Source organism: Myodes glareolus, chromosome 1 (assembly GCF_982192425.1).
Source record: "Myodes glareolus chromosome 1, mMyoGla1.1, whole genome shotgun sequence".
Classification (NCBI taxonomy): domain Eukaryota; kingdom Metazoa; phylum Chordata; class Mammalia; order Rodentia; family Cricetidae; genus Myodes; species Myodes glareolus.
The window spans coordinates 142315208-142341886 of record NC_142026.1 but is presented as its reverse complement, the minus strand read 5'-3'; the positions used below and the strand labels follow the sequence as shown (position 1 = coordinate 142341886).

Genomic DNA, 26679 nt, shown 5'->3' with positions numbered 1-26679 from the left:
AAAACCGCCTAACCATGAGCTCAACAAGAGATGAGCCAAAGCAGAGGCCTCAGCCACCCATCAAGAATTACAGGCAACTAAGGAATGCTGAGCATGATGTCCACGGAAGAACACCAGCCGGGGTGTCCAGGACCAAATATGCATATAAGTAACACTATACAGACTGAGTAGGTTACAGCTGGGAACGCACACACACATATCCACATAACAATTAATGAAAAAGAGGCCATGAATGTGAAAGAGGGGTACAATGGAGGGAAAGAAGAAATAATGCAATTATATTATAATCTTCAAAATAATTAAATAAAACTGAAAAAAAAATGCCATGCCATTTCAGTGGGACCGTTTTGTCAAGCCTGGCCTGTGATGCACACGGTGGCTTCCAGGTGCAGGAAAACAGTTACACAACAGAAACCAAACCATAGAAGGCTGGTAAATAGTCTCGAATAATCTTACCACAAAGTCCACTCAACCCTTTCACTGAAGTTGCAAAAATAGTAACTGAAACAGTCACATGGTTAACAGGCTATATTTTACACATCACAAAGGCACTCTAGAATTACTGAAGCTGTCTGGTCTCTCTCTAGTCTCCAGTCTGAAGACTAACTCTTATGCCCTAAACAGAGGGTTTTCTTTATAAGCAGACAAGCCGTTGCTTTTAATAAGAATCTTTTATTGTTTATTATTAAAATGGAAGGTTAATTGGTACAATGCTATGCATAATCTCTCATCCTTAAAAAATTAAACAAATAGAGCAGAGTGAGCATGTGAAAGACAAAAAAATAAGCATTTCTATAATGCCCTTGGTATAGCTACATACTGACGTTATCCATTGCAGCTTAGTATTTTATGGCTTGCTCCTTTACTATGTAACTGCTGACTTTTTACAAATAATTAACAGATTCAATAAATGTTACATACAGTTTTAGATTTGCATTCAACTCAGCTAGTTTACTCAATTAAATGTCAAACTGGTAAAAAAAAAATTAAAAAAAAAGAAATTAAGAGCCCATTCTCCAAATTTTTTTCTACAAAATCTGTACAACAGGCTTCTAAGCAAATGACCTAGCCACAGAGGCATGTAGTGCTAACCCTGAGCCATTGCTGTGTTAATATCAGAATTTATGGGAAATATTCTTCAGGAATAAAATGATCATTTACCTTAAATGTGGAGAAAGTGAGAATTTTAAAAACCATGTGCCAGCACTGAGTTCTATCACCATTTTTATCTTTAATTATAACTAGATGTTTCAAAGTTGAGTTTTTGCCAACACACTACCTCGCATATCAAAGATAAAAACATATCCTTGACTTCAGGATAACTTTATGTCAAAGATATAACTGCTTTTAAAAAAGGTTGTTTTGTATAAAGTTTAGACTTTGCTATATAAAAGGAAAATATGAAAATTCACAGACCAACTTTAGATTTCCCCAACAGCTAATCATTGGAGTCACGTCCAGAAGTAATAATCTATGATTACAAAGCATACATTAAAAATTCCCACTGAATATAAGAAAAAAAAAAATTGTGAATAAGTAAGGCACCGTAGAAGAATAACAGCTATAGAAAGCAGACTTCATAGAAAGATTGGGAGTCTTCCACACAGATAGTTGTAGTACTACAGATCAACTTTCAGTGGTTTACCAAGACACCTTTCTTCCCCTGGCAGCTGTTACTTAACACAAAACAAAAGGAACAAAGATAAAATGCTTGAGGGAACAAGAGTGGAGCAGAAAACTACAGGAGCCCACATATCCTTTTTCTTAAATTTAATTTGTCATATATAAGGTTTTTATGTACAATCAGTGTGCACTGTAACAGTTTATATTAAAAAGTTAATCAAATTCATCTAAAAGGTTAACCTGGCTGCATAGCACATTTGACATTATTGCCCATACATGAAAAGGGAAAACATGGATTTACAGTAACTTTTGGCCATTTTGAATTCAGAAAGTGTTCATACACCTACCCTTTTAAACCAAATGCATCTGAAAAAGTTCCCAGAGCATCAAGTTATGATTCGCGTATTACCCAACAGTTCTCTGGTAAAAGTACAAACATAATATTGACTTCCAAAAGAAGGGGTAAACACGTATCTAATAAAAATATCCGGTATATAAAAAGAAGGACTGAAAGGAAGAAGTGGCCCTTTCCCTGTTTTTACATTCTAAACAATGATTCCATCAAGACAAATCATTAAAAAGTGTTATTACACTGATTTTTTTTTTTTTTAATAAGAAGGCCTGAGTTGGTAGGGAAAGGAACAGTCTGAGAAACAAGCCTGAGCAGGGCAAGGAAGGGAAGCTCATTTAACACATTTACAATAATTTACAGCCATCTTCTTTTGTAAAAAGGCATAATAATAATCACAAACAGGAAATTCCCGGCTATATTACAGACATAAGTACAGGATTTAAATATTCAAGCTTGTGATGGAAGCGGCAAGGTGGTCGCAGTGTACAATGTAAACAAGTAGCTTTGGAAAGTGAACAAAGTCCTTGAGTGTTTTTTCTTTATTAAGAAAAGAACTCTCTTTCATTCCTTCCTGAAACATGATCACAGGTCAGAGTAAAGTTCATATACAAACATAATTTAAATGGAGTCAGTTGGAAACCACTGACATAAAAACAGTTTATTCAGCCTAAACGGGAGGGCAGTGTTGAGGTCCCTGTTATAGTAAACATTTTCCATTTCTTAAAAAAAAAAAAAAAAAAAGTACTGCCATATTTGCAGCACAGTGCAGCATAATCCTTAAATATAAAAATATTTTCTCTTCTGTTGGGGTAATAGACCTTGTGTCCTGGGAAGAAGTAACAATACTGCTACCAATAGAAGAGCTGTTGCATCTTTCAAGTCATGTAAGGCAATTACTGTGTTGGTTTATGATCTATGGCTAAAACCAAAGTCCACATAGACAAGTTATCAGCTTCTGTTATGTTTTCCGGCTACTCCAGGTGTGCTCAGGTGTACTTCTGTGTTCAGCTGAATGTTCAAATGGAGACCTGGAGCCATAAGGAGACCTCTGATCTAAAGGTGACCGAGGGCCGGTGCTGGCAGCTCGGTGGTCCATTTGCCAATCGGAGAGAAACCGATAATCCCTGGAAGGTTTATGATGTGTGTATTCAGAACTTGACCGATGGTCCGAATGCAGTCGATGGTCCGAATGAGACCGATGGTCAGAATGACACCTGTCCTTCACACCTTCCACACCTGACCTGTGCTCGCGACTCCTGTGGTCATCCAGTTTTCTGTGTTTCTCTCTGTCACTATAGTACCTAATGGAAGGGAAATTTAGCCTTTTAGTCAAATTAGTAAATGAAAGTTCCCAAGTAAAACTGTATAGAAAATTAAAAATATTTTAAGATTTATTTTAATTGTATAGAAGTTATACAAGTTAGAATATCTTTTCCTCTGCACTACAGAGTCACCTCTAAAGTAGCTTTAGAAATCACTAGAAATCCCTACTTAGAAACAAATTACTCATTAGAAATTACCATGAAAATGCTAGTTCACAAGACCACAGAGCCAGCCATACAGAGCACCCCAGAAGCGTTTTAACTTTACTCATGAATCATTTCTATCAATGTACCTCAATGTCTGAGATGCACTGAAATAACCACAGCTATGCAGAATTCCTCAAAACTGAAGCCATTAAGAGAAGAATGCAGTCTAAAAAATTCCTATTGAAAACTTTCCATTTGGTCTGTGATGTCATTTCAACATTTTCTCATGCAATCAGTTCTGTAATAATGCATACATCAAGAAACTGACCCCAATAAGAAATCTCTAACATAGTTGCCTTTTCAGATAAAATGCTCTTACCGACCAAAGATTCTTATGACAAATACGTCCTCCAGAAGTTGGTGGCCTTACTGGCACAAGCAGTTACAGATATGGTTTCTTCTTGTCATATGTTCCTAATGGAGAGCCCTTCTGCAGTTAATGTGCTTAGACAGTAGGGGCTCCAGAGTGGCAACTTCCGCCCTTTACTTTTTTCTCATCTTTACATTTATTTTTCAGTTTTCTGAACTTATATTTTAGCAGTGATCACAAATTATTAAGAAAACTTTTTAAACAATAAAGGAATAAAGTGTATTTTGCAGTTAAATTATATTTTGCCTCACAGAATTTCAATATCCAATGCAGAATTCTCCCCATAGAAAGCCTGTACTTGCACCAATACTCTGCAAATGCAACTATAACTACACTACTTAAAATTACAAAACTTTTAGATCTCATTGTATATTCTGATACCAATTTAATAGTTCAAAAACCATTTTTGAGAAAAAGTTATAGATAGTAACATGAAAAGTACTATCAATTTTTTAATTAATAAGCAAATAAGATTTGGTGTGCTTTCATGAAAATGAAATGGGTCTATCCCAAAAGCACACCAAATGTAATTAAGAAGAGAATGATGGGTAGAAGGAAAATTTCAAAAGTCGCTTTCCAGTTTACCTGTTGTCTTGCTTGTAGTGATCCCATTCCCGATGGTCTTTGCCGTTGCTAAACGAAGAGTAGGGCCTCTTCCTGGAGTCACTCTTCTTATAGGGGTCTCCCTGGTGGCGGTCTTTATGATGGTCATGGTACTGAGATAAGTGTCTATCAGAAGAATAACTGTCCCTGCTGCTGTCGTCATGATTCGGATTCTCTTTTAACCTTTCCATATCTATTAAATAAATAAGTGAAATTTTATTAATAAATTTTAAAATGTCTTACAAATACTTAAAATAGTAACTCCTGGCAAAACAAAATCAACTCTCAAATATAGGTAGATAAAGCATTTTAAAAATGGTTTATAAACATAGAACTAAAGCTCTTAAAGGGTTTTACAGTAAGGGCAGCTTCCACCCCTCATCAAAGCCTCTCTACAGCAAATGAGAGCATCACAGAAAATCCCAACCGGACACTAGGAAGGAATCCGTGTACGATGGGGAGCTCAGCCCCAATGGACACAACTGCATCACAGCTCCTGCACCTGTGGTTGAGGGAATATTGAAGCAGAAGAGACGGAGAAGCCAGAATACTTATGTGGTAACACAAGTCTCTCCTAAAAATGACTGCAGAAAATAGGCCCAGAACAATGGCAATATCAATGGACATATTAATAAGGACAGACAAAAACTATAGGCAGCTAAAGACTGCTCAGTGGAGAATTTTTAGCCTCTCCCAGTGATGAGCCCCCTTATTAGTTGTCCAGTGCAGAATGGTCAGTCCTAAACCCATATACAAACAAAACCAAAACAGACTCAGCAGGTTCTATTAATATAGAACATGGACACGCGCGCGCGCGCACACACACACACGCACACACACGCACGCACGCGCACAAACACCAAGGAAAAAAAACAGACTCAGCAGGTTCTATTAATACAGAACATGAAAACACACACACGCGCGCGCACACACACACACACCAAGGAAAAATCAGACTCAGCAGGTTCTATTAATACAGAATATGAACTCACACGCACACGCACCAAGGGAAAAAAGGTTATCATCTTCAGAGTGGGAAACATGAGGGCAGATTTGAGGGAGGAAAGAGAGGGGAATGTGATGTAACCTCTTTCAATTAAAAACATAGTTTTAAAAAACAACCACAGCTGAGAACTGCTGAGGCACCTGTGTCACAGAACGAGCATTCCTTTTTAACAATAGCCCACAATTACTAAAGACTGGCTTAAAGGCTTGATCTTAGAAGGAACAACTGAAATGTATTTAAAATAATTTAAATGATAATGGATTAGAATTACAGCATTTACTCAATATAAAAGCACTTTAACCAAAAATAACAGCTTTAAAGAAATAATTTGACTTAAACAAAAGTAAGGGAGCGCCTGGGGAGCTAGACACCTTACAAATTAAAAATGTCTGCAAGATTATGAGGCCCTTGGTTCAGATCCACATAGCAAGCCTGACAAAGTTCCAAGAAAGCAAACAGAAGAGGATTACAAATGTCTGCTGGGCTGCAGGCTGAAAATTGTGGGTCCAGGCTCATAGACCCTCCCTTCAAGGTACTGGCAAGGGAGGCTATTCAAACTCTCTGTAGCCTGTGCCCCCACTGCTTACACACACAGACCACATGCAAGCGCACACACACACAAGGGGAGAGAGAGAGAGAGAAGAGAAACAAAAGAATTCTTAAAAGTTTACCTGGATTTCTAACCACATGAGGAGTAACGTTGCTATTCTGGTCACTGTTTTGCTAAAATAGAACACACACATATCACATATTATGCACTTTCAAGTAGCCTAAAATACTCTCACAGGATAGTGTGCATAACAGTGGGTTTAGGTTGGGTATCCTTAAGAAGATTCTGATGTTGAATAAGGTTTTCAAATACTATACGTACATAGAATACATAAATATAAAATTTATAATTTTCTTTAAACAAAACAATTCCCTTCACATTTTTAAAAACTGACTTTGAAATAATTCCAGACTTCAGAGAGAAGCTGAGGACACGGGCATCACCCATCTGCTGACGCTGCTCCATGTAACACAGAACAGCCAACCATGACACAACACTACCAGCTCAGCTGTGTTCCAGTCAGATTTCTCATTTCTCCTACACCCTCTCCAGAAGTCAATCTGAAACCCACATTTCAGGGAGCCATCACGTCCCTGTAGCGATCTTTTCTTCTACACCTTGACATCTTTTATGAGTATCGTTCAATACCTTTATTGAGCAACTGTCCAATGCAGTGTGTCTGAAATCACATTATACACTGTCGGTGACAACGCCACAGACAGGGTGTGCTGCTCTGTACAGAAGCTGAGGTTTTCACACTGTTTGGTTGTGATGATTTAAGATGTCACACAGCTTCTCTCTTGTATAAATATTATGCTCCTTCCATAATCACTATCTCACAAGGTCAATTTAATATCCTGTTTCCTTGCCTATTGACCTAAGCTAATGCTATGGATCTTGTTTATGCCAAGTATAGTGCTCTAGTGCTATTTATTTAATTTATTCATTACTTCTACATTTGTTATTGGATAAAAAAAGAAGGTATATGATCTCAATAACATAATTTAAGGAATAAAGTGTTATACACCACTTACCTGGGATTCCTGTCGTTTTTTAATAGCATGCTTATACAGTTTATGCAATTTTCTTGCATCAAACTCAGTAAACTTAGATACAAAAATCCACAGGTTTCTAGAAGGAAAAAAAATTGGCAAATTAATCTGGTAAAAAAATATTTAGTTTTAACATAGAATCCCTTACAACCCTCTTTATACACTAAGCATAGCCACAGTCCTCTATAAAACAAAGTGTACACTAAAGAAATCAATTATCAGAGACCAGTAAGATAGCTCAGTGGGTAAAGGTACCAGCTACCCAGGAATTCCATGGCAGAGAGAACCAAGTCTCTCAAGAAGTTTTTGACCTTCATACATGTGCTGTGGTATGCTCAGGCACACATGCATATGCACACACACAGAGAAAAAATAATTTTAAGTAATAAAATAATGAAATTAATCTTCATATCTACTTTTCAAAATTCCATGCACACAGAAGTTTTCAATCACATGAATGTTTTATTTCTCGTTAAAATCCCTTCAATTTTTCTTTGGAATAAAATCTAGTGTTTGGTCCTAATCTAAAATGTAAAAAATACATATAAAACTAAGCAAGTAGTCAAAGATTCATTTTGTAATATAGATTATGTGTGTATCATCAGCTATATTAATAGCTGAATAAGAACAGTAGCAGGAAACAGCTTAAGCTTGTAAAGAATGATCCTAAATAACACATTACAATAATCTTAATTTTTTAATGGTAATATAATGGCCACGAGAATAACAGAAGGAAGATGAATCTGGAGTACAAACTGTGTCTAGTGTCTAGGCCTGTTCCATCCAAAGGCAGACATTAAAGTCATGGGTGCAAACATGTGTATGCAGAGTCATACTGTGTATAACACAGCTCCAATTATCAAACACTCTTCCAAATTCAACCTGTTTAGTAGTTGTCATAAGACAAAAATCACAGTAGTCATATTTACCTTAAAATATAATTTGAAAGCAAACTTGGTTGAAATAACAAACTGAATGATACCTGAAATCTACAGAAACAGAAGATTCACCTAGCTTTTCAATAATAGATTAGCTTTAACATACACATTCTGCAGTTACAACAATAAGAGGTAGGGTTTTATTAGCAAATTGCCTTTTGGTTAATAATTAAATTCTTCTATAAAATACATTTTGCTTTAGAAAACTCTAGCTAGAAATCAATTTCTGTCCCTGATTATACATCACTTGAAAAACGTCTCATTGTGGCAAAGGGATGACCATCAGTACTCATAAACCCTCGTTCAGGGAAGGCAAGCGCAGGGCTTCCTCCATCAGACCTACTTCAAGCCCTACAAAGACTCTCCCCCATTTCTGTTGTAAAATATTAGTATTACTTCAGATATTTTAGTTCTTATGTACAGTGTGTGCTTATGTCCACATGTATGTATGTAGGAACATGCATACAGTGGTACATATGCATGCAAGACTGTGTCTTCTTCAATCACATCATACCTTACAAACTGAAATGAGGTCACACCTCACCTGGCTAACCAACTTGCTCTTGGGATTCCTGACCTCCACAATACATGCACTGTGAACTCTGGATTTCGAGAGGGCTGTCACGTCCACCTGGCTTGGAACACAAACACTTTATGCATGAAGACATGCCCCCAGCCCTAACTTCAGAGTTTTTAAAAGGTATTGTTGTATAACAGCAAGTGTGTGAGAAATATGAAAATGGGAAACAAACAAAATACAAATGTCCTATCCTTTTGGTCTTCAATAGATATAGTGGCCTTTAAATAAAAGCTAGCATTCTAGTCAGGTGGTGGTGGCGCACGCCTTTAATCCCAGCACGTGGGAGGCAGAGACAGGTGGTTCTCTGTGAGGCCAGCCTGGTCTACAGAGTGAGTCCCAGGACAGCCAGGGCTATACAGAGAAACCCTGTCTTGAAAAAACAAAAACAAACAAACAAAAAAACCCTATCATTTTATTTTAGTTGTTTTTAAGAAACATGGTGCAAAAATAGAGAAACATGGAGCAATAAAGAAGGCAAGCAACTATGACTGCTGTGGAAACAAGTCTAGCTCTACAAAAATGGCCCAGGTCTTTCTTTACTATCAATTTTGCAAGGGCAGTCTTCACGTTCTTCCATTCTGGGAAACTCGGGAACTATTCTTGAGTGTTCACAGGCCAGGTCTTTTATTTTGTCACCTGCTGTTTCGTTTCTTGAATGATTCTGTTTCAACAGTGTTAGCTATGAAACCCAGGACCTCATGCACAACAATAGGTCTTAATATAAGCTATTCGTTCTTTTCTTCTGTATTGTATTATTTTATAAATACTTTTATTATTTTGTCCATGTTCTATGTGTGGAGGCATGTATGCTACAGAACTTATGTGGTAGCTCTCTACTTCTAACATGTGGATACCTCCTGGGGATTGAATTCAGTCATCAGGGCTGGCAGAAGGTACCTTTATCCACTGAGCTATCTTGCTAGGCTCAACTTTTGCTTCTGAAAAAGAAAAACTTTTCTCCAAGAAAGCATTAAAATTAGAGCAAAGGTCTTTTCATTTTCTAGGTTACTAGCTGTGTATGTGTGGAGGAGCGGGGGGTTGTTTCCCCTTTTGCCTTTAAGGAAATTTGTATAACCACACAGTGCAGGGAGGAACAAATAGCAAAGACCAAAACATCAAGGTGGCTAAGAACTAAATAAGGGAGAGAGGATTAAATGAGGGAAGAGTAAGGGAGGAAATTGTGGAAGGACAACTAACACTAAGGTCGGTCATCTGAAGGGTCATATGGAAGGAAGCCTGCTACTGTAGAGGACTTCTAAAATATATTCATGTATGAAAGGAATCTAAATGGCATTACTATACCACGGGAGAGACACTGCTGTAACTAGACATCTTATACCACCAAGTAAAACCATCAGTACCAGGAATGGGTTACATCTAGTGGAGTCACTGGCCAAAGGGACCTCATAAGATCTCCCAAACATATTAGGCTATTGCCAAGGCTATTGGTCACACTCAATAAACAAGCATTAAGACCCTGTTGTTGAAGACAAATATGTCATCAAATATGGAGAAGTACGGCTGGTGCCTAGACCCTTCACCCCTATTGACTAGTGTACTGGAAGGTACTCTGCATGTCACAAGAGAAGGACGGTAATCATCAACCCAGCTATAAACCTTGCAACGGTGACCTGCCTAACAGATATGCTGAGGCAATAGTGGTACAAACAACGTGGTATGACTGAATTTAAGGCCTGCTACATTAGATGGAACCCATGCCTGACACTGTTTGGGTGGCAGAACCTGAGACTGGACAGGCCTCAGGCTCAGGGGAAAACTAATTACTAATGTTCTGCTAGAGGGACACAGCAATAAAAGGACTCCTAGCAACATTCTGCTGTACCCACATATCAGTGCATCACTCAGCCATCAAAGAAGCTTTCTCTTGCAGTAGATGGAAGTTAATACAGAGATACCCAACTGGACAATGTTTAAAGAGTGAGAGACCTAGCAGGACTCAGTCCTAAATGGGGATGTCTTCATCCTTTCCCCTCAGGGCTAAGGGATTGATGCAGAAGAGGAGGTGGAAAGATTGTAAGAGTCAGAGAGATGGACAACTCCAAGGAAGAGTTTCTGATAACAGGACTGATACTCATATGAACTCAGAGACTATAGCAGCACACACAGGGCCCACACACATTCAAGGATGATAGGATCCAAGTGCTGAGGGGGAGCAGACATGACATTTACCCTTAACCAATGTGCAATCCATACCCACTTGCAAAGGAAAGATTAGTTTTCTCCTATGGATCCTCACTGGGTATAGTTGGCCAACAGAAAATGAACTAAACGGTATTTTCATAGGTTTTTTGCCTCATAGTGCTTTGTTTGAGCACTTTTTGACCTATTGGACTATATATTGCTATATAGTATAATATACATATATTATGTATAATATATAATACTATATATTGCTAGTATATTTTAGTTTCCATTTGTTAATATTTTTGGTTGTTTCTGTCTTTTTTAAAGAGGAGGAGGAAAGGGGAGGGGGAATGGACCTAGGTGGGTAGGAGAATCTGGAAGTTGTTTGGGGAAGAAAAATTGACCAGAACATATTGTATGAAAAAAAAAACTTTTTCAATTAAAAAAAAAAAGAACTAAATAGAGGGAAAACTAAAGGATGTTTGCCTAAATGGGTGAAGAAAAAGTAAGATCAGAACATAACCTTTCGAGGGAAAATAAACCAACATGCTTAAAAACCCCTTTTCCTGCTGCTGGTGACTCCTCTCCCAACACATGACTTCTCTTCTCCTAGTAACAAAATATGAACAATGTCTGCATGTACTTGTCACTAAGACATTTCATTAAGATGTTCCTCACTGTCTAGAAAGCAGGAAAGTAAAGGTTTGCCTCTCTGCAAACCTGAAAATCTAAATACTAATTATAAGGTTTTAAAACCTGACAACTAGTGTATAATTAAAAGTAGCCCTTGGTAGTCTTGCCAAATGGTAATCCATTCTTGTCAAAAGGCATTATTTACAAAGTATTGCCAGACTTTCAAATCTGCACATAAAAAAGTTGAAAAGAATTAATGGAATTCTTTAAAACAGCAAATTAATTTTAAGAATGACTTTCTGTATTGTCTTTGTTTTTCTAATTTTTATCAAGGGTGACAATCTAAAACACATCTGGAAACCACTGCGAACAAAATAAACTTCAGATCATGACCATAGATTGATGGAGAGTTTGGTGAGAATATTCTTGGTAAAGTCTAATATTCATGATTGATTATCATTGCTTTTGGGACTACTATAAATTAGGGGGAAAAAAACTTAGGAGGGAACACTTCTATTTATACTAAAATAAAAGGTATTAAACTCTAGTACAGCAGTATTTCCCAGAACTTATAATTTTTCTTTCTGCAGTTTTAGTTAGCAAGAGTCTGAAAATACATAACTGAAAATTCCAGATATAAACAACTTCTACATTTTTAAATTGCAAGTCATAGCACCATTGCATAATGAGATCTTAACTCTACAGCCTATCCCAAAGACCACGCTGTCAGTCCACCTAACATATCCGTGCTGTGTACACACGACCTGGGTGCTGGTCATTTTATAGATGTCCTGAACAGCAGATTGCCTGTGCTCATGTTCAAGTCACCTTGTTTTACTGACGCCCAAAGCAGGTGTATGATGTTGATAATTTGGAAATATCAAAGAGACACTAAGTAGAAGACAAAGTTTCCAATTTAATAAAAAATAAATAAATCACAGGATTAAATTGATGAGCTGCAGTGAGATGCACGTGTTTCTGTGGAAGTGTGAAGGAAAACAAATGTTAGTTTTGTTGTCAAACCTCAAACAGTAAGCTACAGCCAGTACGTGTGGTAGGGGCTCTACACAGGAAGAGCCAGGTGTGGTGGTGCACATAGGACCCAGAACATTCCAGGGAAAAGGAGGAAGAGTGAAGTTTGAAATCAGACTAGGTAACACAGTAAATTCAAATTCAGCTTTGGCTACAGAGAGAAACATTGTCACTAGGGGGAAAAATTAAACAGAATGGGGTGGAAATAAAGAAGAGGAGGGAAATTCACCATGTACTGAGGCCAATTTATATTGTAACAGGTATGCATATATAGGAAAATAATGGTGTATTATCCAGCAATGAAGAGATGGTTATCATGAACCCTATCCCTATAGAAAATAGATATTTTGTATCTATTTCATCTACAAGTAAAAAAAAATTAAGACAGACATTATGAATATAAAACTTCAGGATTGTTTTTCATTGCCTGTAATATAATCAAAGTATACAATAGTTGAAAAATGAGCTCTTACTGTATATGGTTACAAAACCAGTTAGCCAACGTCAAGACTGAACAGTTTTATGGCAAACCCTGTGATCATTCCAATAGGTGAATCATTTCTCTAAATGTGACAGCCCATTTTTTTATTTGCCTATAAACACTTTATTTAACCTCCCAGCTTCTTTTTACAAATCGGTCCTCCATGAATGTAAGAAGACACAGGGACAAGAATGGGACATTTTAAAGCTTCAGTCACCACCACTCTGGTGTAATCAGCTTTGGTTCGATGTGCAGCTGAAGTGAACACAGAGTGAAGAAGTTACCCCAGTGCCACTCAACTGCGCCCGTTTTCTCTCCTTATTTGTCTAGGAGACTGACTCAACACGTCCAGACCTAATAATCTTTAAGATGGCCGACCAATAAAATACACAGCTGATTAGATAGATAATTTTAAAATAGACTGTTTCTACTAGTCCTAAAAAAATAAAGTTTGTATTTTGTTCTGTTAATAAGTGAGTCTATAGCATAAAGATTAATTGCTAATTTAATTTTGTGAATATAAACACATTTTAAAGAAGATGTAATCTGAACTGTAGTGAAATTACTTTTCACTATTTTGTAAAGTCAGAGATGCCACTGAAGCTTATGAAACAAAATTAACAAAAAAAAAAAAACTATAAAAGAAAAAACTGAGACCAGGTGCTGCAAAGACACATGGTAACTCTTCTAGAAGGACTGGGCTCCGTTCCCAGCACCCATGTCAGATGACTCACAGTCACCTACAATTCCAGATCAAGGAGACGGAAAGCTCTCTTCTGGCTTTCATCAGCAACTACATACAGAGAGACGTAACAAAAACACCCAGTTTCCTCCTGTAAGCACTGTTTCTCACCTCATGTTTGGGAGTAGAAAAATAAACCAAATACACAGTTACACTTAAAATCATGACGTCAACACCTCCTCAGGGTGCCCCACTTACTTTCTCCACTGCTTGATCTGCTCAGGACTGGAGTACTCCTTCAGACATTCTGTGATGTGGTCTCCAATCTTGATTAAGCACTGTCTAGTGTGTTCCAGTTGCTCTCTTTCTGAAAGGCCTTTCTCAGGCCTGTCAAGCTGTTTCAAAGCGGCTTTTACTGGCCTCATTCTTTCTTTACACTTGAAAGTAACAGAAATATATGTATGAAAAGCCCAATTCAGGTAAACTCTATGCATGATATTCATATGAATGAACACAGCATTGCCTAGTTTCAAATAAGCAATTTATACATCATGTCACACATTCTACACATCAGTATTTCCCTCTTTGGCTTTACTTCAGGCAAAGAATACTATCCATTATCACCTGACATTAGCCTTTGTGGAAGTCAAAGCTTTTCATTTTAAAGAACTTTGGCTACTTTGAATATTACAGCACCACTCCACGTAGTCTTCAAATCAGTGACCAGAGCACAGCACAGTCCACACCAGGATGCACACACTAAAGTAGACTGGAAGGTTAAAAAGGAGCTCCACATGATAAGCTCATTAGCAAACTAGCAAAACAAAAATAAACAAACTAGCAAAAATAAACAAGCAAGCAAAAAAATTAAAATGAATTAAGCAACTGGCATAAATCACCTACTCTCTGAAACCTTTAGGGCAGAACATTGTGGCTACAAATGACTTCTGCTACATTTCTGGGAGGCTGGAAAACAGGGGACAGTCGGCAGAAACCACTTTTCTTAAACAAATATGACATCCAAATTTTCTGACCCAGTTTTACTCAAGTAACACTACAAATAAAAGCAATAGCTTTAGATAAACTTGTGAAAATGACTGTTAAGAACGAATTTAAGTTGATGATAAGGAAATTTGTTCAGTTCTACAAATATATAGACAAGTCATTATCAGACAATACATTTAATTAATCCAGTGCTATTTCGTTAAAAAAATATCTTTCTACTCTTGTTCTGAAAGGCCACTATGAATTATCTCTTTAGTTGTCGATTTGTTCTTGAGTAATTCGTTCTGTCTTACTACCTATTGGCAGAAGTTGGTAGACAGTTCTCCATTCTTCATCAGGAATAATTTAAAATCAAATCTATGGATTACCGTGTTTTTCAACTGAATGTTGTGGAGCCGTAATTACAGCCCTGCATACATGAACAGGGAACAGGAGGGTCGGGGGCTAAAGGCATCCTGAGCTACACAAATATTCAAGGCCAGCCTGGTAGAGGCACACAGCCCTCATTTATGAAGAAAGGTCTGCAGCTCAGCAGAATGCAGGTCTAGAATGCATGAGGAATTGAGCTAGAGCAGCAGCAGAGTCTAAGCCTGGGTATGGTGGTCTCTGCCTACACTCTAAGAACTCAAGAGGCAGAGTCAGGAGGATCAGACGTTCTAAATAGTCCTTGGCTATATTTGAGGCCAGCCTGAGCTGTCATGTATGAGATACTTTCAAATAAAAAAAAAGAAAAGAAAAACAGAAAGAAAAAAAAGAAAAAATAAATAAAAGAAAAGACCACCACACTGGACAGAAGGAGGTCTGTGACTATGAGGGAACCTCCAATCCTTTCCCATTTTAGTTTTATTCATAGCTGCTCTCTGCCAACTATTAGTTTCACAGTTTACACTACTAAAAATTTTTAAGTCAGGCAGGTATGGTGATTCAAAACTATAAGTCCAGCACTTCAGAGGCTACAGCAGGAGCTTGAGTTCAGAGTCCACCTGGGCAACAGGTGAGACCATGCCTCAAAACCAAAGTGGGGTTGACAGATGAGTCACTGGGCACTTGATCAAGACTGGTGACCTAAATTTTATTCCCAGAAACCATAGCAGAAGAACCAAGTCTCAAAAGCTATCATCTGACTTCTATATAAACTGCTGCAGGTATCAGTACCAACATTAAACTTACATACAATAAATAAAAATTTAAATTAAAAAAGATAGAACATGTATGCAGCGTATATATTGTTTTCTTAGGGTTATAACAAATCTAAAAAAATAGAGAAGTAAACAGACAGTGACTTTAGGACTATGGTAAGATAGGTGATTAGAAGTAAACAGACAGAGACTTTATGGAATCAGGACTATAGTAAGACAGGTGATTAGAAGTAAACAGACAGAGACTTTATGGAATCAGGACTATAGTAAGACAGGTGATTAGAAGCACAGTGATGTCAACTAAGATCAGGCGAAAAAAATCAAAAACACAGAACCTTCCACCTAATTAGAATTTAGAAAAAAGTGATGCTTGTGAAGACACTTAGAGTGTTTGACAGGTTTAGACAAATGCTAGCATGTCTGAACCTGTAAAAGAAGTGGAATATGATGAGAATTAACCAGACACTAAGCCTTTCACAAGTCTGAGAAAAATTTTAATCCTCAAAGAGATGGAAAGAACTCTGAAAGCTCAGCGTGCAGAGGTGACATGGTGTGACTTCACCTTTCCCACATTTGTAAATACTGTGGGTACTGTGTGGATTCCAAGATGTGAGTAGTTGTGACTTAGTAATGTAGTAGTTATGACTTACAGAAGTAGAGTCGACAGAATTTGCTTACTGGTAAAATCCAGTGCAAGCTCAGAAAGTTTGGCTCAAGAATATATGCTGAAAGTTATTGCATCCTTTTTCTCTAGAATGTACAAAAGAACAAAGAAGAAATCCATGCATTGGGCACAGTAGGAAGCTTTCTACTTTAACAATGACAGGAAACTCAGAAGATAAGAGGGCGTGAAAAAAGTTAGACGTGGTGTCTCCTTACTCAGAGAGAAGCACTAGGACAGGGCAGAAGTTCAAGAGCGGTGGGAACTCCTTCAGCCTATGCCTTTAGATACCGGCCGGTTCTGGGCGTGGTCTGAAGTACTGCAAGTGCAAGGATTCAATACCCAGCTTCCAGCACCTACAGGACTGTGGATCTCTACCCTTACTGTGAGTTTTATCCCCAAATAAACCTTTGTTATACTCCATTCTGGGCTATTGTGGACCTCTTTAATACACCTATATTTAAATGAAGAATTTAATGTTTTCACCACAAAACACAACACATGATTTCTACATCTGCCACTGTCATCCAAGGCAGAATAGTTAAAAGCAATCAATAAGAAAATGAACAAGGAAGTTAGATCTAGGTCATAAACAAAAAAGTTATCCTGAAAAAGAAGAAAATGAATCCCAGAGTTCATAAACCCAAAGAAGAAACACAGTCCAGACATATCACATATGCTTAAGAAAATGGAAGCCCATAGAAACTAGTACAAACCATTATATTTAAAACAATGTGGAAAAAAATGATTGAACCTTTATTAGAACACATCTCAGGATCAGATAATGAATAAGTTCTTATTGTTTCATACTCTTGAGTCTAAATACACGAGAATAGGGACAAAAGCAAGAGCTGGACACTTGGGTGACACAGATATTAACCACGACCCTGTGAACCCCATTTCTGAAGTGGAGCCCCTCTCTCAAGCACTGCAGTTGATTAGCACTGACAAAATGACTTATGACTAAATTCAAGTCTAATGAACTAATGGCTCCAACTAAGAAAACATCCAGGTTCTAGAAATCTTTGACGAGATTTAACAAGGTATGCATTCGTACAGTAAAACCACGCCTGTATTTGTACTAGCTACTTCTTGGCAGCCTGGAACAACACATTTTCTACTCTTAGGTTAAACTTTGTAAATTTCACACCTTCCTATATCAATATAGTGGTTTCTCTGTTCCTTCATCTTGATTTCCTTTATAAGTGGACTTTTAAGTCTTATCTATATTAATTTTTTTTAGCTGATTTACACTAAGGTTGGATTTAGTAGGAACAACCGTAGCACACTAGCACTCGAACACTGTAAGCACTGGATCAGAAACTAAAGGATAAAATCCTCAATATAAAAGTTGCCTGAGTTTTTCTTAAACCCCTCTACTTCAGGTTTTATTGAAGACTGAATAGTAGCAATTAGACACTCTGGAGCTTACGATGCTGAATGTCTTCTGGTCCAGCTCTTCAGACTCCTCAGCTATGGGAACAGGCTCTCCACTTGCAGTGATATGAACTGGAGCGTCTGACACCACAGACTTTTTAGACCGGTCTTTACTTTCAGGCTTAGATTCATTCAACTAGAAAAAGAGAAAACAAAAGCCCAACCATAAAGACAAAGTGATTAGCTCTTCTACAACAATTACTCCTATTTTCTTCTACAAGTACTTATTTTCAGTCAACAGTTATCTTCCAACTTCATCCAGAGATCTCTCTCAGCCCTTGAACATGGCCCACTTTTACTACTGCTAGGTTTGTTAATACAATTTCATTGCTAATTTGCTAAGCAACAAAGAATAAAGTCTCCTTTGTAATGTTATCTTCTAAAGAAGGCATTAAAAAGTGCTTAAACCAATTCCTCCCCTCAACTATATGCCCACATAAACTCCTGTAGAACAGTTGCTGAAACTGGTTTGGACTGATGCTCTTATCTTGTATATGGGTTCTGAAAATTTTAACTGAGAATCCCTTTACTAATGATACATGCAATATTTACTTACTTCTAAAGAAAGCCAGTCTCGTTCATGTTAATAATAAAATTAAAAGAGAAGGCTCATTTAATTGGCAAGGGTTTGAAAGGACAGACCTTTGATCCCAGACATGTCTCTATCACACACCGATGATCTATAATAAGCTATATTATAAACCACCAGAATTCCCTCTCTACAGCTTAACTTCCCTTCCACACTGAGCGCAGCTGTCACCTACTTTATCGTCATCTTCGTCAGACTTCTCTGACGGCAGGGGAGACGAGTCACTCTTTATTTCTTCTTTGATTTTTATGGACTTCATTGCTTTATTCTTTTTAGTTCTTGTTTTTCTCCTCTTTGAACCTCCCTAAAAGTAATTATTCATATTTAATCACAGTCACTGATTTCCCATTTTAAAAATATCACAAACACTCATCTGAAACTTGGACACGTATCTTGAGTTTGTTGGTGATGGGCTGCACCAAGTTTAGAGTCAATAGAGGAAACACAACTTACTACATCAAATATGTCAATGTCAAAGTTACTAACCACTGTAATTGTTCCTTGAAAGAGAGAGACGTGAAGTTTTCCCTGTCAGATATCACCTATAACTAAATGTAGTGACATTTCATTTGTATTCTAATAAATGAAGTTTGCCTGAAGATCAGAAAATTAAAACAGCCACACTGGCCAGTCTCACAGACCATGCAGCAACGACACACACCTTTGATCCCAGTAGCCACACTAGTTTGCCACAATCACAGAATTAGAGAGGATTATAAAACGGGAGGAGACCACCCTCAGGCTCAGTCTCATTTTGAGGTTCCCTGGAGGCAGAATCCCCATTTTCTTCGGACTGAGGTTGAGGTTAAGAGCCAGTGGTTAGCTTGTTGTTTTGCTTTTCCATTCTTAAGGGTGAACCCCAATATCCGACAGAACCCACATGGGAGCTTCCAACCATGCATTATCTCCAGTTTCAAGAATCTGATGCCCTCCTCTGTACTCCAAGTGTACCAGGCAACACACACAGTACACAGACACACACACACACAAAATATTCATACACATACAATGAAAATAAATTATAAAGTCTTTTTAAATATCTTTTTTGAAGTGCCTCATAACGCCCACAACTCTTGACACTGTCCATTAAACTTTAAATATTTTGAAATACGATCTAAGCTGGGCCTCTCCAAAAGCATTCACTCTACTGTCATAACCAAATAAAACTACTATATTAAAGAACCAAGTCGTTCCTACTGTAACCATGACAACCAGCATGGTCAAATACCGAGGAGAGTAGACTGGTTTCAGACATGCACAGGTCTAACTTACTGCACCACTAAGTCTCTGCGCTTCTTTCTTTGCAAGGTCTCGGCTGAGCAACTTGATGAGGTAGTCTGCACGTGTCTGTAATTGTTTAGCTTGTGGTTTTTTATCAGGATCATCTGGAAGAATCTGAAAAAGAAAAGCATTTTTCAGGTTGTCTTTCATAAATAATGAAAAATTTGCTGGTGAAAACCTACAATTTAGGGTGGTGGTGGCTCTGAGGGCAACCTGGCCTACAAGAGCTAGTTCCAGGACAGGCTCCAGAGCAACAGAGAAACCCTGTCTCGAAAAAAACGAAACAAAACAAAAAAACTACAATTTAATAAAAATGCATATAGCTCACACACTAAAGCTTTAAACATTCACAATATTGTTAGAATAGGTTGTATAGTAGACTACAAGAACAGCAAGTTGAGTATTAGAAACAGTATTGTTCACGGACAGCTACAGAATACAGGTTTTACACTTGTTATCATATACAGAGATTTAATTTTCTTGCAAGCAAATTTATTCTTCTCTCATTCTCTCCTGGTTGTTGCTTGTTTTCCAAGACAAGAGTTTTTCTAGGTAGCCCTGGCTGTCCTGGAACTCACTCTGTAGACCAAACTGGCCTCAAACTCAGAGATCTGCCTGCCTCTGACTCCCAAGTGCTGGGATTATAGGTGTGTACCACCAATGCCTGGCCAATTCTTCCCTTCTTTATTGAGATCCAGCCTTACTATCTAGCCTTTACTGGCCTCAAACTTGTAGCAGTTCTCTTATCTCTAAGCACTAAGATTACCAGTGTTCACCACCATGTCTCTCTCTTGGGAATAAATCCTATGTAAGTATACCTAAAAAGAAACCTCTCAATTTAGCCTGAAATCCCAGCATTCAGGAAAAAGATGAATACAAGTTTACAGCCAACCTGGCTGAACAGGCTAGTAAGACCTTGTGTCAAAACACACATGCAGATACACAGCCTCAAACACACACACACAGGCTCCAAACAAATAAACCAAAGCAACAAAACTTCTCATGCTCCAAACACAAGGTGTGAGGTGTGACCATTTAGTCTAACCTAACAAGCAAACTTTTAGAACAATGAAAAGCCTGTTTTGAAGGAGACAGATGGACTTCCTGAGGATGACATCTAGGCTGCCTCTAGTCAACAAAAATGCACACATGCTCCCACAAACAAACAAACTACGCTAGAAATTGAGAGCACAGAGAAATGCTTCGAACATCTCCATTATATGAAGAGAAAAAAGAAACAAGAAGGTGTCATGACACAACAAAATCACACAAATTTCTAAAATTAGTTGATATTTTCTGAAAATATGTGATTTTCCAGGACATGATGATCCTAAAATTCAAGGGGCCATGACAGGAGAGTCAGAGACCTAACACGGTGAGACCAGCACTTAAAATTATTAATTTGAAAGGGATTATAGGACTTTAACGTTCCTTTTTTGTTTCTTTTAATAACAGAAAGATTTTAACCACTTAATGTGAAGGAAAATAAACCTGTCTTAATAACAAAAATATATTTCAGAAATATTCAATTATTTCATTAGAACCAAGCTCTAATGTAGAAACCATATAATTAGAAACTTTATTTCCTTATTCTAAAACTTATTTTCAAAATAATTTCAAAAAATTAGAATAACACAAAGCCAATATTAATAATCAACAGAGTAAAAAAAACTACTTAAGTACCTTGTGTGTTAAACTGAGGTCAGGATCCATTTTAATCATTTCCCAGCTCCCATAGCCATACTCATAAATACCAATTAACAAATTGGAATCATCTTCTCTGCCCCAGTCTATATCAAAGTGAGCTGCCTTTGTATGGCACGGGATTGTGTACCTAATGTGTTGAAAAAAGAAATTACTGCAAGTTAGTAACTGTAATATAAATTTTTATAATATTTAAGTAATTAAAACTTTTTATCAAAAAATAGTCAATGATATAAAAATGTAGCAAATATTCACAACAAAATTACTGAGCAACAGAATTTGATAGAGTGAGGGACTCACTGCTTCCTTTCCTCTGGGTCTGAAGGGATGGATTTATGCAAAGGGATCAGCTCGTCTTCGTGGGCAATGACCAGCTTCGCGTTCACTTGTACTCCTGATATTCGGAATGTTGGCCCCTTCACTTTTCCAAGTCTGCCACCTTATTTTTTTAAACAAGAGTATAGAAAAACATATCTAAACATATATCTATATATGGCTATCTACAGATATCTATACATAATTATATACTTCTACAAAACAGCATCTGTTGTTACTTATGTTAACATGCAATCTATTTTTTTGCTAAAAAATAAAATCTTAAAATTCACTATACATACTACTAACTAAACCAGAAGATAAGAATTCACAGAAAGTCCCTGGTGTGACTGTGTCAGTTAGTGCAGAGGGGGAGGTTATCACCAGCAGCCCCTAGACAAGAATTTCACAAGGATTTCTCTAGTACATCAGATTACTAAATCTTACGTAAACATTTTTCCTTATCTAGAGGAATGAGAAAATAAGCATAATAAAATAACTGTACATACTCCAAACTAATGCCACTGGTGGATATTTAAATTCTCTTCATCCAGTGATGTACTCAGAAGACAGCACAATAGCAATCCAGAAATTAAGTCCTAAGCAGAACACTGAAGTCCAGACTCGGCCTCCAGACTGCAGCCCTCCACTCTGCACTTCCCGTCACTCAGAATGGCTAAGAGTCTTTTAAGATGGACAGACAGGATAACTGAAGGACTCACCTGCTCGCTCGGTCCCTGAAGAACTGTCCTTCAGAGCCTTGACACAGCCATTGTGCACCAGCTCTCCCAGTCTTCTGAGGTCTGTTTCTGACTTGTCGACCAGTTCAGCATCTCGAGCAATTGCATCTAATCTGTCGTAAGACAACACCGCTTCCAGATAAATACGTTAAATGAAATGACACAATTAAAAAAAACTACGCTTATTTTATTCCAAAATCCAAATATCATTCTATTGTCTACCCTTCATACTTTAAATAGTTTATATAGCAAGTATAGAAGACAGAACACTAGAACAGTTTATCAGAGAATCCATTTATCACACATTCATGAGCAAAAGGTAGATTATATATAATAACCATAAAAAATCTCTTCAGATCTGACTGAAAAAGGAGTGGTAAAATTTCACGAGAATTAAAATGAAAAGGTCCTGAGATTTGTATTGCCATAGAACTGATAAAGATTAGCCATGCAAATATTGTCGCATTTTTAAGCAATCCAGCTCAAAATAAAATAGAACGTATCTCTATTTTGTGAATTTTTATGAAAAAGGAATGAACAAACTAATTTGAGTCTTTGCTGCTCTGTATTCAGTCAATTTAGTACAGAAGACAAAAAAGTCAGAATACATTCATAACTTAGTCCCTCTATAATAAATCTATATTCTTTCTTAAGTAATTAATGAAAAAGAAAATATGATAAAGACTGAAAAGTATGGCTGCAGTTGCCAAAGTACAACTTAAGGTATGTTCTGAAGACATTTATTTAAAGACAAAATTCTAGAGACTCAAAAGTCATACAAACATATTCAGTAATCAATCTGCAACTTGGTCCCTACCAATTTCTAAAAATGTTCATTAAAGCAAATTTAATCAGTAGCTAAACTAAATGGCAACTAAATAAATAAATATGACAATACAGTACACATTTCATAACCGTATGAAAATGGTAAATGTATTTACCTTTCCAGAGGGCCACCAAATTTCTTATAGCTCTTGATAAACCTAACAGAAAATAAATGTTTGGTTCAAATGTGTTCTATAAAATTGTGTTTATACTTAATGTTTGTGTGTGTATGTGTATATATATGTACACAGACATATATATAAATGTATAAAATATTTAGGTGGACTGGGGATGTAGCTCAGTGGTATAGAGCTAGCTGAGAATGCACAAAGGCCCTGGATTTGATTTCCAGCACTGTAGAAAACAAAAAATAATCACAGACACAGACATACACACCCCTCCCTCTGTATTCAAACTGCATATGGAAATAAGAATGGAGTCAGGCATGGTAGTACACTTCTACAATGCTAGCATTGGGAGGCGGAGGGAAGCCTGAGACCCTGTGTCAAAATAACAAAAACCAAATCAAACTAAAGCAAAAAATTCTTTGGTGGAAAACAAACAAACAAACAAACAAGCAAACTTAAAGGACTGTTCCCTAATTAAAAAAATGAAAAATAAAAAGAAACAAAAAAAAAAGCTATAAATTGTTAGGACATTAAGTTATAAGAAATAAAACACTTTACACCCAAGAAGAGGCTAAGATAGCAATATAAATAAAACAATAGAAGCTAATTTTTATTTTAGAAATTACTTTATTATTTTCATAAGACAAAAAAAGTTTCAAAGCTACCACAAGTGGAGTGTCTCCAGAGTGACCAACCACAGTGCCTCATCATACTCCCAAAGCTGATCAAGGTTTACTCAAAGGGTTAATTCAGGTGATCGTTATACCAACAGTAGAAAACAAAAATTTACGTCACAACAAAGCAACTTAAGTGGTTGATAGATGAAGAAAAATATCCAGAAAGTAGATGAAATGCTTCTTCAACTAAAGACAGAAAATTCAGCAAATCAGATGGTCACAAAACTTCCCTTAACGAAAACTAACAATGCATTTAGTTTTGTTGTAGGGACAATGAGGAAGAACTTTGTCAGGTCTATGATTTAAAGGAAAAAAGTTAAAAATAACTGGAAAGAAACGAACTTCTAAAACACAAAAATGAACAAGCTTTTATCAACTTTTCAGATGATGCATCAGCTAAGCGGTCTTCACTCCCCTTGAAGACCTGTGCACACAAGCGTATAAGCGTATTCTGAACAGAGGTACATTAATCCCCACGGCCAGTCTGACTTCCACCTTCACTTCCCTAAATCAGACACAAAGTTTTTTCCTTTCTCTCTCTCTCTCTCTCTCTCTCTCTCTCTCTGTCTCTGTCTCTCTATCTCTCAATGCAATTTTATTATTCAAAGGGATCACTCTGAACCACAGTAAGAGGGAACAATTTGAATATTCAAGTGCTGTAACAAAAATAACATGAAAACATTACACGTCACCTTTTTTTTAAAGTTATAGTCCATATCTAAAAGTAGAACTCTGCAAATATTTATTTCTACCCTCTAAAACCCCTTAATTTAGTTTTTATATTCAGTTTTATGCTCTAAAACCACCAAGTTAACAAGATGGTGATATGTCCTCTTACCGCCTAATTTCCGCATCACTAAATCCTTTAATGTTCTCCCGAGGGATGGTGCGTGGCCGCCCGCGCTTCTTTGGTCGTTTCCTTTCTGAGATGGAGTCACTGTCAGAGCCAGAGTACCGCCTGCTTCTGCTCCGCCTCCCTTCACTTCCATTGAAACTTATCTGGAAACAAACAAACAAAGAATATCCACAAATACAGGGTAAGAAGTCTTTATCTTATGGGAAAAGACAAACACAGTGAACTACTATAAAAACTTTCAAAACATTAATCCACAAATAGAAACTACTCCAAAGCCAAAGGCAATTAATAATCAATAGAGAATGACATAACATGTACTGATGAGGGGTTAACGAGCTTAGTATTTGAGGCTTAAGAATAAAACAAGAAAATAATCAACTTTCTATAAAAATATAATAGCTATTAATTGGCAATAAGTTAATTGGTACAAATACAAAACTGTATGAGGTCAATAATATTTAAAAGAAAAACAATGAAATACAATTTCCTTTTAAATTGGTAAACACTGAGTAAGCAACAAGGATCCTTATCTGCACTGCGACGAAACTGACAACAACGGGCACAGGGCTTCTCTGTCTGCACTTATTAAACAACAGGATAACTTGGCAATATTCTATCACATGCATCAAAAGTTATCATTCTGCTGACCCCCACACATCACTTCTAGGCATTTTTCCTTGGAAATGTGAAGGTGATTGTCCAATAAAATTCTTTATACAATGAAAAATGAAGGAATTCAGGCATTTACTAAAGAGGAAGTAGACAAGTAGCCCACAGGATGGAATGCTGAGAAGCTACTCAAACGTGTGTTATAAAGAGATAAAACAAGTTCCAAATTAGCATGAACTCAAGATAATTAGCGAACATGGGCGATTTTAAATGCTGTGTTGATACATTTTACAGCAACATCGCTAGGCGTATATCTGGGGAGTCTTTAGTATTTTCCTTCTAAATATTGCTTTTTCTAAATAGGCTGGTCAGATATTTTCCAAAAAAAAAAAAAAAAAAAAAAGTCACACAGGGTACATGAATACCTATTTATAACATTTTTTTAAATGAATACACCAAAATATAAACTAAGTCTCTGGAGGTTCCCAAAGCTTTCTGTGCTAAAGGTTACGTAGGTAACATTCTCAACTGTTTTAATTTCATCTTAACCTTTCAGAAGAACTCACACTTTGCTATGCTTCCTGTGTACTACTGAAAATGTCACACTGGAGTCTGCAGAAGTAAGCACAAATATGACATACCATATTCAGTAACTTTACTTCTGCCTGTTGTTTAAGAAGTTAGTAGAATACTGCATACACCCAAACTAAAAACCTAATTTATAAAGCTATAACTTTTAAACATACACCAAAACTAAATCACAGAACAGCTTCAACATCTAAATCAAAGTATTTCCAAGAAGAGAAGAAATCAAGGACTATGAGCAGGTACAAGGACTAAGCCAGCTGCAGTTTACTAAAGGTGAGAATTACCAAACACAAAAACACAGGACATCTGTGATCAAGGGCTGCAGTAAAACCCCCAAAACCTGTGCTGGGTGATTAGTAAAGACCAGCAAGGCAAATGAATGAATGACTTGGGAAAACTGACTTTCAGAGTGCAAACCTAAGAAAAGACAAAGCCAACTCTCCCAAGCTTACAGACTCTTCACTCTTACTGAGAAGATGGGAGAGAAGACCCCCCCCAAAGAACAAAAAACAGAAGGCTCTCACTTAATCAAAATGTACTAAGATGCCA

At 37.0% G+C, this 26679-nt stretch overlaps 1 protein-coding gene across 3 annotated transcripts in view; it reads right to left on the bottom strand.

Moving 5' to 3' along the window:
• Window positions 1-1755: 1755 nt before the first annotated feature.
• Window positions 1756-26679, bottom strand: part of Chd1 (chromodomain helicase DNA binding protein 1) — a 70126-nt gene continuing 45202 nt past the window's right edge. For all 3 annotated transcript variants that reach the window (XM_085686868.2, XM_085686857.2, XM_048421731.3), the window contains exons 24-36: window positions 24916-25076; window positions 23389-23430; window positions 22430-22560; window positions 21693-21831; window positions 21372-21522; window positions 19680-19802; window positions 18583-18711; window positions 17814-17954; window positions 13835-14013; window positions 7068-7164; window positions 6155-6206; window positions 4460-4670; window positions 1756-3276 (exon numbers count right to left, since the gene is read on the bottom strand). In XM_085686868.2, the coding sequence (XP_085542994.1) occupies window positions 2934-3276; window positions 4460-4670; window positions 6155-6206; window positions 7068-7164; window positions 13835-14013; window positions 17814-17954; window positions 18583-18711; window positions 19680-19802; window positions 21372-21522; window positions 21693-21831; window positions 22430-22560; window positions 23389-23430; window positions 24916-25076 (1899 nt within the window). In that variant the 3' untranslated portion in view covers window positions 1756-2933. The remainder of the gene's footprint in view (window positions 3277-4459; window positions 4671-6154; window positions 6207-7067; window positions 7165-13834; window positions 14014-17813; window positions 17955-18582; window positions 18712-19679; window positions 19803-21371; window positions 21523-21692; window positions 21832-22429; window positions 22561-23388; window positions 23431-24915; window positions 25077-26679) is intronic.